General features: G+C 43.2%; 1 protein-coding gene and 1 non-coding gene across 9 annotated transcripts in view; both read right to left on the bottom strand.

The window, feature by feature from the left end:
• KCNH7 (potassium voltage-gated channel subfamily H member 7) overlaps nucleotides 1-16,261 on the bottom strand; it is a 478,957-nt gene that overhangs the window by 29,237 nt on the left and 433,459 nt on the right. For 7 of the 8 annotated variants that reach the window (XM_060257338.1, XM_060257336.1, XM_060257334.1 and 4 more), the window contains 3 exons: nucleotides 15,246-15,498; nucleotides 5,887-6,092; nucleotides 808-901 (listed from right to left, as the gene is read on the bottom strand). In XM_060257338.1, the coding sequence (XP_060113321.1) occupies nucleotides 808-901; nucleotides 5,887-6,092; nucleotides 15,246-15,498 (553 nt within the window). The remainder of the gene's footprint in view (nucleotides 1-807; nucleotides 902-5,886; nucleotides 6,093-15,245; nucleotides 15,499-16,261) is intronic. The other variant, XM_060257331.1, reaches the window with a different exon arrangement.
• TRNAP-GGG (transfer RNA proline (anticodon GGG)) lies at nucleotides 2,022-2,093 on the bottom strand. The gene has a single exon. It is a non-coding gene; the product is annotated as a tRNA-Pro (tRNA).

Consider the following 16,261-nt stretch of genomic DNA (forward strand, 5'->3'; position numbering starts at 1 on the left):
TGGCTTGGCAAATGTATTTAAAGTTAAAGTTGCTTTCTTTCCACTTCTCTTTTCATCCTTTATCTATTTTCCTTCCTTCCTTCCTTCCTTCCTTCCTTCCTTCCTTCCTTCCTTCCTTCCTTCCTTCCTTCCTTCCTTCCTTCCTTCCTTCCTTCCTTCCTTCCTTTCCTTCCTCTCAAACATCTGAGGTTTATTCTATGTTGCTCTTACATTAAGCAAGTTTGACCACCCCGGTACTAACCTTCCAACCCAAGGCTGCTTCCTCTCCTAACATTCTCCACTGGAGAATACAAGGTACAACTCATAGTATTAAGCTTCAAGGCCAATATTTTAAATTCCTTCATTTGAGCTATGGGGCTCTGCCTGGTTTGACTTTGCCAGATCAACTTCCTCTGGGGAAATAGCCCCACTGCTGCAGTTCCTTCGTCTGATTGGTTATTGATTGCTCCCTGCTCCTTTCTGCTTCACCCTGATGTCTGGCAGCTACTCCAGGTCAGCTTCTCCAGACTTTATGCAGCATGCTGTGAGGTCACAATCTGGCTGGAACATGATAGCGGGCAGCTTAGGGTTAAGTGAGGTTGACTGAAATGACCTTTGCATTTGAATTCTAAAGCCAATGAACAATTTGTCACCATCGGCACTGGTTATGCGCTATGGGCTTTTGAATAACATGTTATTGGAGCAAGCTGGGTTCAGTGTGTTCAGATCCCTGAGGAGTCATCGGCTACAGACAAATAGATAAAAACTTGATTGCCATTAGCACTGCAGGAATACTGTTCAACACAGTTACGAAGGAATAACATTTACCTTTATCAATTTCACTTTCAAAAGACAGTTTCCTCCTTCGCAGCTGACTGTTGTCGGAACCGTTCGTGCTCTGCGACCTTATTGCGAGGTCAGTCTTGATGGGTAAAACATGAGTACATGATAGATTAGACTCGTTTTACCGAGTTAGTTTTACGCAACTATTTTGTCAGTTGGAAAAAGGAAAGAAAAGTAAATCAAGCATAGCTTGCCATTTACAGTGACTCACAGGGTGATTAAAAATTGGGTCTTTAAAAGGGAATTTTACTGGGCACGTTTGAATGTTGGCAAAGGCGACTTTCCCTTCTTGCACTCATAATAGTGATTAATGATTGCTTATTTTACTTATTAGACATTTAATTAAAAACAAAGGTTAAAAACTTTCTATGATGCCAGTGTTCCTACACAGAACTCCGAGCTGCTTGGAAAGCCTGGTTTCCCAGTCAAAGCAGCACCCCATCCAAGATCCCTGATTCAGAAATAATTCCCATCATTTCTGTTTCTGTCCATCTTACTTTCCATACTGTGCATTACTTAATGGATTGCAAAAATATGGCCTATGAGGAATCACAGAAGAGATGACCCTATACATTTGCAAACAAAAGTTTTCTGTCCTTTCCCTCTTGGATTGATTCTCAACATTCTGACCTTGTGGGGCTTGTTTAGTTCTCATCAGGACATTTTTGAAATCTCCCCCTCCTTTAGGCTAATTTACAAAGCCATATTTTTCTGCATGGTTGGAGAGTTGTCTAGGTTCTGCTGCCTTCATGACTGGCATGGTGGTCAGCCTCTTTACTACTAGATGTCAGGTTGGATCCAGCAGCCCATCAACAAAAGGTGCCAATAGTCACAGAGGTTCCCCACTTTCTCCTATCACAGTAGCCATTTCTGACCATGGGGAAGTTGATTCAGTGGGTTGTGGGACCTGTGTGGAAGGATAGCTATATAGGCGGGTGAACATATGAACATATGAAGCTGCCTTATACTGAATCAGACCCTCAGTCCATCAAAGTCAGTATACTCAGACTGGCAGCGGCTCTCTCAAGCTGAGGTTTTTCACACCTATTTGCCTGGACCCTTTTTTGGAGATGCTGGGGATTGAACCTGGGACCTTCTGCTTCCCAAGCAGATGCTCTACCACTGAGCCACAGCCCCATTCATGGCTCTTCAGGGTTTCAAGCTGAGGTTTTTCATACCTATTTGCCTGGACCCTTTTTTGGAGATGCCAGGAATTGAACCTGGGACCTTCTGCTTCCCAAGCAGATGCTCTACCACTGAGCCACAGCCCCATTCATGGCTCTCCAGGGTCTCAAGCTGAAATTTTTCACACCTATTTGCCTGGACCCTTTTTTGGAGATGCCAGGGATTGAACCTGGGACCTTCTGCTTCCCAAGCAGATGCTCTACCACTGAGCCACCATCCCTCCCCTATGGGTGGGCTGCAATGAGGAGGAGGAAGGGGACAAAATCCCCTTTTCTGCCTCTTGCATCAGTGGCGCTTCTTCTGTCAATGAGGCTCTATTAATGAAGAAGGCAGGAGGACCTAATTTTACCCCCTTTCCCTTACTCACTGCAGCCCCCCCCCCCCAGCCCACATGGCTGTTGCTCAACCTGGGTCAAATGACTCCAGGAACCAACTTTTCTAGGCTGCTGGGGAATGGAAAAGCACATAGATACAGTCCTTCTATGGGTGAAGTGCTGGATCCAACCCATGGTGATGTTGCGATTCGGCCTGCAATTTGTGCACATGAGCAGCTGTCCATGTACGTAACAGCAGCCTCCTTTGCACATTGCCACCCACACCATACTACTCATCTGAGCTTTAGCAAGCTGAATGCATGCATCTTATGATGGTATGTCCATCTGCATCTGAGACCAGATTGACACTATGTGCTCACAAATGCAGCTAGTTAAAAGGAAGTACTTCTTCACCCAAAGGGTGATTAACATGTGGAATTCACTGCCACAGGAGGTGGTGGTGGCCACAAGTATAGCCACCTTCAAGAGGGGTTTAGATAAAAATATGGAGCAGAGGTCCATCAGTGGCTATTAGCCACAGTGTGTGTGTATATATAAATTTTTTTGCCACTGTGTGACACAGAGTGTTGGACTGGATGGGCCATTGGCCTGATCCAACATGGCTTCTCTTATGTTCTTATGTTCTTAGTTTAATGCCACAATATTCATGGAGGGCAATTTAATCTATATTAAACGGAGACTGGTTTAAGACTGGGATGCTTTTGGACCGAATGAGTAACAATAACAGCAGTTTACATATACTGACGGTGATAACCCAAAGTATGTTGTTTTGTTACATCAGGATGAAAGGATCTTTCCCCCCCCCCCTGAAATTTTTTATTAGTTTTCAAAAAAAGTAAAAGGAAAACGGAAAGCGGGAGTAGAAAAGTAAAAAAAAAAAACTTTTTCAAGCAAGTTAAAAAAAAAGTAAATAGCAAAAAGATTTGAAAACATTCCCCTTATGGGATGTATATTATTGCATGCAATAAAGTAGTAGCTGAGTATAATTAGCGATGATGTTTAATTACTCAGTAAAAGTTGCATTGCGTAACAATAAGGCTGGCAAATTACAGACTTCTTTGATTTACTCTTCCATCTCTATCTTCTTTGATTTAGCAGAACTGAGATATTATTTCCACAGCGGAAATTGGTTCCCCTCTTCTTTGAATGCTTAATTTCTTTGATGAAAGATTTCAGGGGCATTTATATTTAAATTTTTTTGATAAAACTCAGGATATAAAAATGCTGATGTCCCCCCCAAAAGCAAGGAATCACTGAAAACATTTTGCTGAAGCAGACAAGAAGAAAGCATTGCTGGGTTTGTACCTTTTCAATTGAATGGGGGTCACTGGATATGAATACTCCCTAAAATACTCCTATAAACATTGCTGTTTTCAGTCTATAGGGAAGTTGGGGGGGGGAGGGATGGATTTATATCCCACCCTCCACTCCAAATCTCAAGAGTCTCAGAGCGGCTCACAATCTCCTTTATCTTCCTCCACCACAACAGACACCCTCTGAGGTGAGTAGGGCTGGGAGAGCTCTCCCAGAAGCTGCCCTTTCAAGGACAACTCCGGCTAGAGCTATGGCTGACCCAAGGCCATTCCAGCAGCTGCAAGTGAAGGAGTGGGGAATCAAACCCATTTCTCCCAGATAAGAGTCTGCACACTTAACCACTGCCCCAAACTGTCAGTTATTAAACATCATCCCTGGCCCCAGTCTGAATGCAGGAACAGATTTATTACTGGAGGTGAGTTGGCAGTGGAAAAGTAGGGGTCCAAATATAATACACAAACAGGGCTGCTGTTTAAGTGTTTTACTGTACACCCTGACAAGGTTCCACATGGTAAGTGATTCTCCTTTGGTCAGGGGAGTATTGCCTTCTGAGCTCTGTGGATGGGGAGGGATGGGAGGATCCCCATGCCAAGGGGTCACATTAGTGCCCTGTTGTAGTCACATGTCAATACACTTGAATGCACATGAACCTGAGAGCCACCAGACCGGGGAAAAGAGGGGACCGTGCTCTAGCTATCAGTGAGCCCTATGACATTCACCTCCCATTGGAGGATGGAGTGTGCCTTCTATTTTTTAATTTTTATTATTTTAAATCTTTCTTGTGCATGTGTGTGTGTCTGCGCCTTGAAGTCATGTCAGCCTCTGGTGACTGGGCCCGTATTGGGGGCCTGGAGGATATTTAGAGAGGTAGCTGAATAAAGCCTGCTCCCGTCCTCCCGGCTTGGTATTTCAAGGACAGTCTCCCATCCAAGTACTAACCAGAGTTGACTCTGCTTAGCTTCCAAGTTCTGATGAGACTGGGCTTGCCTGGGCTATCCAGGCCAGGGCATTCCTCCTATATTTTTAAAAAGATTTCACTTCATATTTAAGCAACAAGACGGAAGAAGCTGAAGCTGATATTCAGTTTCCCCTGCTTTGTCAGCTGCCCAGTCTCTCTCTTTTGGGTTGCCAATCCCCGATTCAGACACTAAAAGCTCCACAGCAGCAAGATGGTCTTTATCCTAGGGAGAGAGATGTGGCAGCTGACATACAGGATAAGTTCCAGCCACAAAGGCATTTCTCATCTTGTGCTATTGGCTTTGATTGAGCTCTGCTGTTATTGTGGGTGTCATTCTTTGTCCTCCTTCCGTCCTTTGCCAAAAGGCAGGAGAGGATGTTTGGTGGAGTCGGTGAGCAGAACGGAAATGGAATAAAATGAATTCCATTGAATGGGGAAGGAGGCAGAAAATGCAAAGAGCGCCACCTCACAGTAAATGAGGATGATGATTTTCTGCCTTTTCCTGTCAACCAGAATTTTCTCATGGCATGAGAAGGAAAGAAGGCTTTATTATACGGTGGGTATCCTCCTAGGCTGGTGTCTTAAGAACAGAAATGCTGTTCTAAGTGTTAAAGAAAAAACAGGAAGCAGGCTAACTAAGCTGGCAACCCACAGCTATTAAAAATCAGCAAGTTTTTTTGGAATGCTGAATTTAGTAGGATTAAACTGCACCCAAAAGGTAATGCAGCATAGCGAGAGGCTACAGTGATTTTTGTAGAACTTTTGGTTTTTAATTCATATAATTGTGGCTCTTCCCATTCCTGTTTGTACTAAAGCATGTTTTTTCAAGCACTATTGTAAGATGAATACCACAAAAGAAAAACAATGACCTGAGACCACTTCCCACACTAATATTCATTATTCGGATGTTTGGCTTTGCAAATTTTTGTTCTTTAACTGAAAGACAATCATTTTAAAGGGAAATTCTGAAATTATACTTCACATAGTTATTTTTCCGTGAAGCGCTGTCCAAAGTAACACAACTTAGCTGACCAACTGAACTCCCCCCACCCCACTGCAGTCCACAAAGTTCACAGAAATAGTAGTTCTGGGTGGCAGGGTATACTTGGGAATCATGTGGGTATACAATTGTGGAGGATCTGTAGTGTGAAGGAGGAAATTAGCTAACTCCCCCTCCTCCTCCTGCAGATGGAAAATCCTTCCTTGGGATCCATCTCTATGACTTCAAGCTAACAGAATGTGAATCAAACATAAGAAACAACTCTTACATACTTTGGGGTTTTCATGCCTCAGATTGAAAGTGAGCTCCAGATTGGTGAGAAACAGGTCGGAAAATTCTGGATACATATCCAAAACTTCCAATAAGTCTTCTCGTTGAATCTTATGCAAATCACAGTAGGTTAAAGCTCTCACATCGGCATTTGACTTCCCTGGTTTTGCGTAAAGATGTACCATCTCTCCAAAAATATCATTTTTGCCTGCAAGGAAAAAGGAAAAACAGACACAGAACAGATTAAAGAAATATATACATTCCTTCCCCCACCCCAAAAAAAGACTTATCACATCGATTTCCAAAATAGTATCCAGATCCAGTGGTTACTTTCTCCTGGCTGTCACGCATTCTTAACAATCTATATACTTGCAACAGAACCGTACAGTGCAGTTTTCCTTAGAACTGTACCATCCAGATTAGAAAAGGGGGAGTCATACTTTTATGTAGCCACTCCCCCCCAAAAATACATCCTGTACTGGAAAATTATCATAACAGACTGGTCTAACATGAGAGCCAGTGTGGTGTTGTGAGTAGAGGGTAGGTTCAAATCACCTATCTGCATGGAAGCTTGCTGGGTGACCTCTTGGATCAGCCCAACACAGTTAGCCTAAATAACCTCACATAAAAAAAGAAGAAAAGGAGGAAGACTGCCAAGGCCACACCCAGGGGGAGGGATCTCCTGGCCCCTGCTCCTGTTGTCTGCTGCCACCCTGAGCACCACTCCTGGAACTATCTATGTCACCTTGGAAGTGATGTGACACTGTAGCCAGCATACAGGCCCCACCCATACAGGGTTGCCAGACTCCTTAGTGCAGGGGGAAGTCCCCTGCTGCCAGGATCTGCCCCCCAGCAGCTGGTCACTTGGCCAGTGGAGGGAATTACCAAAAGAAAGAGGAAGGTTCAGACTGCAGTGCTAGCATCACATTGGAAGTGACATCACACCAGCAATGTTCAGGCAATGATCTGGTAGTGGGCAAAAACTCTATGGTAGTCACTGTTTTTACCATAGAGTTTTTGCTCAAATACCAGAGCACTGCAGTAGCATTGCAGTGTGATGGTGTCACTTCTGGTGTGACATTGGCAACATGGCCTGAGCCTTTCACTTTCTCCTGGTAAGTCCCCTCTCATCCCCTACTGGTTACCCAAAGGGATGTGGAACCCTAAACCCATATCTCCACCTAAACATGAGAACAAAGTAAACTGCTTTGGTTCCCCATTTGGGGAGAAATGAAGTAAATGCTCTTTCTAGTTCTGGATCCAAGAGGTCATCCAGCAAGCTTCCAAGCAGAAAGGTGATTTGAACCTACCCTCTACTCACACCACCACACTGGCTCTCATGTTAGACCAGCCAAGGGTTCAGATTTGTTGAAAGGCAAGTGGGCATTAGTGGTCTCAGAAAAATGTCACACAAATCTTTTTGGAATCTGTGGAACTATACCAAAATATACAATTTTGGAATTCAATTGACTTTATATTCACATCATATTGTTTAAAGGTGGGGAGATTTGTAAGTTCCAGAGAACACAATGTGACTTACTTGATTAAACATGTGTAGTTCAGAGTCCTAATTTGGGCTGGATTATGTCCATAGTTTGTATATTTTTGTTTACTTGTTAATATCAGTCTCAAAGGATCTGAGGCCATGAGCACTCAGAAACATTCATTAGTCACTGCTGTGGCTTCTGTGCAGTCCTACATGGGGACTGCACAGTTGCAAGCCAGCCATGGAAGAACTAACAAGCCTTCTAGAGCCTACAAGTGCTCCTCTTCACCCCTGTCTTCTGTGTATTTTTATTTATTTATTTATTTAGGATTTATATCCCGCCCTTCCCACGAAGTGGCCACGAAGTATCCCTTTTCTTGCCCAAAGGGTCACATGACAGGGATGGGGCAAACATTGTTGCCTCAATTCTCTACCACTGTGAGGACTAAAACAACATGAAAGATAAGCAGCTCACAGTAGGGAAAGGAGGGAAGGATGTGTGCCTGCATAGAAGACCACTTGATGAACAATGGTTTCAGATAAGACCACTCATGAATATCATTGCGACAGATCGCACCCAAAGAGTGCTTGTGAATGGTTCCTCATTCTCTTGGAGAGGAGTGACAAGTGGAGTGCCTCAAGGATCTGGGACTGGGATCCTGGGACTTGTTTTGTTCAACATCTTTATCAATGATTTGGATGAAGGAATAGAGGGAATGCTTATAAAATTTGCAGATGATACTAAATTGGGAGGGGTTGCAAACACAGAAAAAGACAGAAACAGGATGACCTTGACAGGCTGGAAAACTGGGCTAAAATCAATAAAGAAGAAGATGAAGAAGATATTGGATTTCTATCCCACCCTCCACTCCGAAGAGTCTCAGAGCGGCTCACAATCTCCTTTACCTTCCTCCCCCACAACAGACACCCTGTGAGGTGGGTGGGGCTGGAGAGGGCTCTCACAGCAGCTGCCCTTTCAAGGACAACCTCTGCCAGAGCTATGGCTGACCCAAGGCCATCTCAGCAGGTGCAAGTGGAGGAGTGGGGAATCAAACCCGGTTCTCCCAGATAAGAGTCCACACACTTAACCACTACACCAAACTGAATTTTAACAGGGATAAATGTAAAGTTCTGCATTTAGGTAGGAAAAATCCAATGCATGGTTATAGGATGGGGGAGCCTTCTCTTAGCAACAGTATGTGCTAAAAGGATCTAGGAGTCTTAGCGGATCATACGCTGAACATGAGTCAACAGTGTGATGCAGTGGCTAAAAAGGCAAATGCAATTTTGGGCTGTATCAACAGAAGTATAGTATCCAGGTCATGTGATGTGATGGTATTGCTTTACTCTGATCTGGTAAGACCTCACCTGGAGTATTGTGTTCAGTTTTGGGCACCACATTTTAAGCTAGAATGAGTCCAGAGGAGGGTGACGAAGATGGTGAGGGGTCTGGAGACCAAGTCCTATGAGGAAAGGTTAAAGGAGCTGGGGATGTTTAGCCTGGAGAGGAGATGGCTGAGAGGTGATCACCATCTTCAAGTACTTGAAGGGCTGTCATATAGAAGATGGTGTGGAATTATTTTCTGTGGCCCCGGAAGGTAGGACCAATGGGTTGAAATTAAATCAAAAGAGTTTCCGACTCAACATCAGGAAAAACTTCCTGACCGTTAGAGCGATTCCTCAGTGGAACAGGCTTCCTCGGGAGGTGGTGGGCTCTCCTTCCTCGGAGGTTTTTAAACAGAGGCTAGATGGCTATCTGACAGCAATGAAGATCCTGTGAATTTAGGGGGGAGGTGTTTGTGAGTTTCCTGCATTGTGCAGGGGGTTAGACTAGATGACCCTAGAGGTCCCTTCCAACTCTATGATACTATGATTCTGTGCTCCAGGCTAGCTTTTTCCTACTTATCCCCCAATGGGTAGGATTTTTTTAAAATAGGAAATTGATGTGGTACAGTTTAGGAATACCACACCATATGATTCTGCTGCATATGTAAATCATCTATGGAAGTTCTACTTCCTAAGAGACAAATAGCCTGCACTTGCATAGACACCTTTCCCCTCTATACCATATGATCAAAGATGGGAATCTGGTAGCCCAATCTACACAACATTTAGGTCACTGAATGAAGTGAGAAATCATCAGTATTGTCTTATGTAATGGATGATTTGGAAATCATGTTCTTTGAATGGCATGACCCTAAAGGTTTTTAAAAAACAAACAAACAAACAAACCTGAATGATGGTTGCATTGACTTCAGTGAGATATACTCTCTGATAAGGGTGCATAGCCAAAATATTAGATTTCCAAAGGAGTAAAGACCAACCTTCCGCCGTGACCTGGATAGCCCAAGCTAGTCCAATTTTCACAGATCTCAGAAGCTAAGCAGGATTAGCTCTAGTTAGAAATACCAGAATTGTGACACAGAGGTAGGCAATGACAAGCCACCTCTGAACATCTTTTGCCTTGAAAATTCCACCAATGTTGAGGGCCCTTCAGAGTAACTGGCTGGTCACTGAGTGGGACAAAGAAGGCTGGTCGCTTATCTGGATCAGAAGGACCACTGGTCTGATCCCGCAGGGCTCTTCTTTATTATTACATTATATTTTTTTTTTGCTTGAGTGTACTTGTACTTGTAAGTTGTTATACAACTTTTGTTAGCTCTTCTTTACATTGGTAATGATGTTAAAAGCGGTAGAAGTTGGATAATCTGATGAGAACATTATGGGTATATTATTTTACAGTCAAATTTAGAGATATTGGATTTAATCCTATCAGCTTTTCCACTGGCACAAGAGGGGAGGAGAGACCCCTTATAACCTCTCAAAAACTCTTCTAGTGGAGGAAAAGCCACTTCTTTCAAAAGAAGGTCCCTTAGTCTTGAAGAGAGCTTCAAACTTTGCTAAACAAAGTACAAGAATACAAGCCACTAATTTCAGAGAGAGAATATACTTAATTGTCTGGTTACACTTAAGGGGATTTAAAACTACGTAACTTCGCTATTTATTTATTTATTATTTATTTATTACTTTGAATTTATATCCCGCCCTCTCTGCAAGCAGACTCAGGGCGGCTCACAACATCATAAAATACAATCAGTCCAATAAAACATATAAAATCATAATTTACTTATATCAGTTTTAAAACCATTCTATGGCGCTGTTTCAGTACAATATAGGCGGTATTGAATTCTCGACTGTGATCACCAGCATTCTATAAGATGTCCGGTGGCAGCCCTTTTTCAATCAAACAGCAAAAGCCTGTTTAAACAATTCGGTCTTACAGGCCCTGCGGAATGCAGACAGATCCCGCAGGGCCCTTATGGCTTCTGGAAGGGTGTTCTAGATAATGTCTTATCTTTCTGTGCTTTAAACCTCTTTCAGTTTACATAAATATTTGAAAGAATTCATAAGAACATAAAAAGAGCCCTGCTAGATCAGACCAGTGGTCTATCTAGTCCAGCATCCTCTCTCACACAGTGGCCAACCAGTTCCTCTGAAGGGCCAACAACAGGGCATAGAGGCCAAGGCCTTTCCCTGACGTTGCCTTCTGGCTCTGGGATTCAGAGCCTCTGAATGTGGAAGTTCCCCTCAGTCACCATGGCTTGTAGCCACTGATAGATTTATCCTCCATGAATCTAATTCCATTTTAAAACTGTTTGTTTCTATGGCCATCACTACATCCTCCGGCAGTGCATTTCACATTTTAATTACCCCGTATAAAGTAGCGTTGTCTACCCTGAACCTACCGCCCATCAGTGTCATTGGAAGTCTTTGAGTTGCAGTATTCTGGGAGAGGGAGAAAAATTTCTCGTTGTCAACTCTCTCCACCCCATACATAATTTCATAAACCTCTATTGTGTTCCCCCCTTAATTGTCTTTTTTCTAAACTGAAAAGTCCCAGACTCTTTCCTCATAGAGAAGATGCTCCAACCCCAAAATCATTCTGTTTGCCCTCCTTTGTACTTTTTCCAGCTCTGCAATATCCTTTTGGAGACATGCTAACTAGAACTGTACACCATATTCCAAAAGAGGTCACATGATAGTTCTATACAGGGGAATAACAATATAGGCCATTTTATTCCTATTCCTAATAACCCCTAACACAGAGTTCGCCTTTTTTTTTTGTTAACACTGCAGCACACTGGTTAACTCTTTCACTGAGCTATTCACTATGACCCCAAGATCTTTTTCTTTTTCAGTCTCAGCAAGTTCAGACCCCATTAGCCTATACTTGATTTTTTTTTGTCCCATTGTGCATCACTTTAAACTTATCAACACTAAACTTCATTTACCACATCGTCACCCACTCACAGTTTGTGGTGGAGATCCTCTTGGAGCTTTGCACAATTAGTCTTGGTTTTTACCATCCTAAATAATTTTGTATCACCTGCAAACCTGGCCACTTCACTACTCATTTCTACTTCTAGATCATTATGAATGAATTAAATAGTACCAGCCCCAATAGGGATCCTTGTGCGAGTCCACTGCTTGCTTCCCTCCATTGTGAGAACTGTCCATTGATTCCTACTCTTTGCTTCCAGTCATTTAACCAATTTTTAATCCATAGGAGAACCCATACTCTTATCCCTTGATGGCTAAATTTACTCAGGAGTCTTGGGTGAGGCAGCTAATCAAAAGTCTTTAGAAACTCCCAAGAATATAATGTCTACCAGGTCATGGTTGTCTATATGCTTTTTCACTTTCTCAGTGAACTCCCAAAGCTGGTGAGGCAGAATGTTTGCAGAAGCCATGTTGAACTGCCCTCAGCAGGTTTTGTTTCTCTATGTGCCTAATAATTTTATCTTTGATTATAGTTGCTACTAATTTGCTTGGGACACATGTTAGGCTGGCTGGTCTGTATATTCCTGGTTCCCTCTGGACTCCTTTTAAAAAAATTGGTGTCACGTTTGCTGCTCTCTGTTCTTCTGGAACCGTGGCTGAATTTAGCAAAAGGTAACATATATGGCAAACCACCTGTAAAAAGTCTGCCGTGAAAACGTTATGAAAGCAACATCACCCCAGAGTCGGAAACGACTGGTACTTCCACAGGGGACCTTTCCTTTCCTACATATATGGGTTAGTAGATAAACTATCTCACATCTGAGTTCCTCAAGAACCTTTGGGTGTATGTCATCAGGACTTGGTGACTTCTTGGTGTTTAATTTCCCCAATAACTTCACCTCTGGCCACATTAATTTGGGTCTAATCTCCAGAATTCCCTTCCTGAAAATAGGGGCTGTGGCATGGGTACATGTCCCGCACTTTCCTCAGGAACGCAAAACAAAAAAGTCATTGAGCTTCTCTGCCATCTACCCATCTTCCTTTAGCAGTCTCTTTAGTCCTTTGACATCCAAAGGCCCCAATGCTTTTTTGGCTGGTTTCCTGCTTCAGATATATTTTAAGTTTATTGTTTGTCTTTATGCTTTTAGCAACCCGTTTCTCAAAATCTCTTTTTGCATGCACAATTATTGACTTGCATTTCTTTCAGCAGATCCTGTGGTTTCTCCTGTTCAATTTATTGGGGCAGACCTTCTACTTTTTAAAGAACCCTCTTTACTTTTTATAGCTTCCTTGACTTGCATCATTAGCCACACAAGCCTTCTTTTAGACTTGGCAGTGCTTTTCCTAACCTCCAGAATGCATTCTATTTGGGCTTCAATTAGTGTGATTCTCAAATAGCTTCCAAGCATCCTCTAGGGATTTGATTCTCTTGTGTTTCCCCTTCAGCTTTCTTTTTACTATTCCCCTCATTTTTGTAAAGTTCTGTCTTTTGAAACAAAATGTTATAATTTTGGACTTTAGGGGTAACTTTCCACTGTCCTGAATATTGAACTTAATCTCACTGTAGTAACTGTTCCCAATTAGTTAACAACCTCTATATCTCTCACCAGGTCTTGAGAAATACTCTGAACCAAGATCACTGCAGCTCTAGCTGGCTCTCTGACCAGCTGTTCCAGTGATGTCTAGGAATCACATTTCTATGACATGACTTGAGCACACTTTTACCGAGTCAATGTGAGCGTAGCTGAAGTCTCCCTGTATAGTAACATTATCTGCTTTAGTCACTTCCCTTATTTCATTCTCCATCTCAACATCAGCCTTAAGGGTTTGATCAGGTGGGCGATAGTACACCCCAACTTTTAAATAACTTTTATGGACCAGTATTTCCACCCATATCACTTCTTCTGGGGAGTTAATTCCCCAGATGTTTTGATCCTATGTCTTCCCAACCCAGTCTTCCCTGTCCTGCCTATAGAGCTTATACCTAGGAATCACTGTATCCCATAGATTTTCCCCATTCCATCATGTTTCTGAGATACCTACTATATATCTAAATTGTCATTGAACAGCAAGCACTCCAGCTCTCCAATTTTGGCTTGGGGACTTCCAGCATTAGCATATAGACACCTATAATGTGTTTCCCTACCCAGTAACCCTCACCTCCCTCAGCCACTTGGTTGCCACACATGGCCCTCAGTCACCATTGTCTCCTCACTCCCAAGTTCCACTATGTTCCTATCAATATTATCCTGAGTATTTATGCAATCATCCCTTTGAAATGACTCATCCCAAACAGGAGGCTTCCCGGCTTCTGTCAGCTTCCCCCCGGGATTATTGTAAAAGCTGCTCTGCCACCTTTTCGATATTAATCACCAGCAGCCAGGTTCCCTTTTGGTTCAAGTGAAGTCCATCTCTTTTGTACATGTTTGGCTTGTCCCAGAAAGTTCCCCAATGCCTAACAAATCTAAACCTTTCTTCCTGACACCGCTTCCCCACCCATGCATTGAGACCCCTGATCTGTGCCTGTCCTCAGCACTATCTGCCTGCTGACTCTTCCCCAACACTATCTATCTATCTATCTATCTATCTATCTATCTATCTATCTATCTATCTATCTATCTATCTATCTATCTATCTATCTATCTATCTATCTATCTGTCTGTCTGTCTGTCTGTCTGTCTGTCTGTCTGTCTGTCTGTCTGTCTGTCTGTCTGTCTGTCTGTCTGTCTGTCTGTCTGTCTGTCTGTCTGTCTGTCTGTCTGTCTGTCTGTCTGTCTGTACAGCAGGTAATGTCTGCAACCTTCACACCAGGCAGGCAAGTCGCCATACAGTCTAAAAGCCTTATAGGCCTCTCTCTATTTCTCCTAATTGCCTCTCTCTATTCCTAATGATCAAATCACCCACTACCAGGTGTAACTTTGGCATGAGAGGGCATTGGCATGAGAGGGGTCCCTTCTCCCTCCTCCTCAGACTGATGCCCTTCAACCTCTAGTCTCGCCACAATAGCAGAAGAGCAGTCAGCACATGACTGGTAAGTCCCTGAGGGTGTCCTCCCCAAATCTATCTCTGCCTCAGCTTCTCCAGGTTGGCAACCCTGGCCTCAAGGGAACAAACCTGCTCCCTAAGAGCCACAAGCTCCGTGCAGCAAGCACACCCCCACGATTTTCACCCAGTGGGTAGATAATCGTATATGTGGTACCCTTTGCAAAACACCGGATAGCCTACTGGATTTCTACCTTCATATCAGGTTAATAGTGTAAGGTATCGATTTTAAATTTAAACTCAGTAATTATGATATCAAAATGATTTATCAAAATTTTTGAGATATTTACAATGGGTTGGATCCAGCCAGCGTATTCATTCAGCTTCATCTAATACCCCCTTTCTTACTACATCCCCCATATTGTATCTATGCAGATCCCATGATTGCCAGCATAGCCATTTTGGTGGGCAAAGGTGACCTCCCCTCCCCTTTTCACCCACAGAAAGCTGGTTGAACCCAACCTATTATTCTACCTCTTACTCAAAGCATAATGGTGACTGTATGAGTGAACATGGCTTTCCAGTTGTATGAAATGTCTAAGAAATGCTTACCAAGAATTGCTACAACCATGTCATTCTTGAGGATTTCAATGGAGCCTCGCGAGAGGAAATAAAGTGCGGTCAGAACGTCGCCACTGTGCACAAGAGTATCCCCAGGAGGTGCGTGTGTAGTCTTAAATTTCATAGCCAAAGCCCGGAGACAGCCTTTACTGGCCCCCTGGAAAGCTTTGCAGTTCTGAAGTAAACTTTGGTTGAGGTGTAGACAGATATCAGCTTGTAAACATTCTGGAAATCCCTTTAAGACCTGATGGAAACAAGGTGAGAGTTCAGCACAGCTACAGTGCAAACGGGCCTATTGCTGAAGAATATCCAAAGCAGTGAGAAGTCTTGCTGGCTCTGAGCACCTCTGAGACCTGGTAGGAGTCCCTGACTGTCCCTATTTTGGGTCACCATAAAAAGACCCTGCTGTGTTAAAAGATAGGTTCCCCATTTTGGCAAGCACATCTATGGACTTCTTCAATTTTTCCTGTAGTTGACTAGCAAGGGAGATAGGCCATATGCACACTCAAACTTTATTGCTTTGCTCTGCCAGTCTTTTGGTCATTGTAGAGTTTATTTAGTTTATTTAGTTTAGTTTATTTACGATTTATATCCCGCCCTTCCCACCAAAGTGGCTCAGGGCGGCTTACAGCATATAAAATCTATCATAAAAATATTAAATTTAAACATTTTACACAATTAAAAAGCATAACAACAGTCTAATAAAACTACACTCAGTTTACGATGCTGGTTAGTTATAAGCCAGCCGGAAGAGGGCTGTCTTACAGGCCCTGTGGAACTGGGCAAGGTCCTGCAGGGCCCTCACCTCTTCCGGCAGCTGGTTCCACCAGGAAGGGGCCATTACAGAGAAGGCCCTGTCCCTAGTAGATTTCAGGCGGGCTTCCTTTGGCCCAGGGACAATGAGAAGGTTTTGGGTTCCCAATCTCAGTACTCTCTGGGGAACATGTGGGGAGAGAGTACTGGTAAGCAGGTCCTAGGCCATATAAAGCTTTAAAGGTAATGACCAG

Source organism: Heteronotia binoei, chromosome 16, assembly GCF_032191835.1.
Source record: "Heteronotia binoei isolate CCM8104 ecotype False Entrance Well chromosome 16, APGP_CSIRO_Hbin_v1, whole genome shotgun sequence".
NCBI classification, from domain to species: domain Eukaryota; kingdom Metazoa; phylum Chordata; class Lepidosauria; order Squamata; family Gekkonidae; genus Heteronotia; species Heteronotia binoei.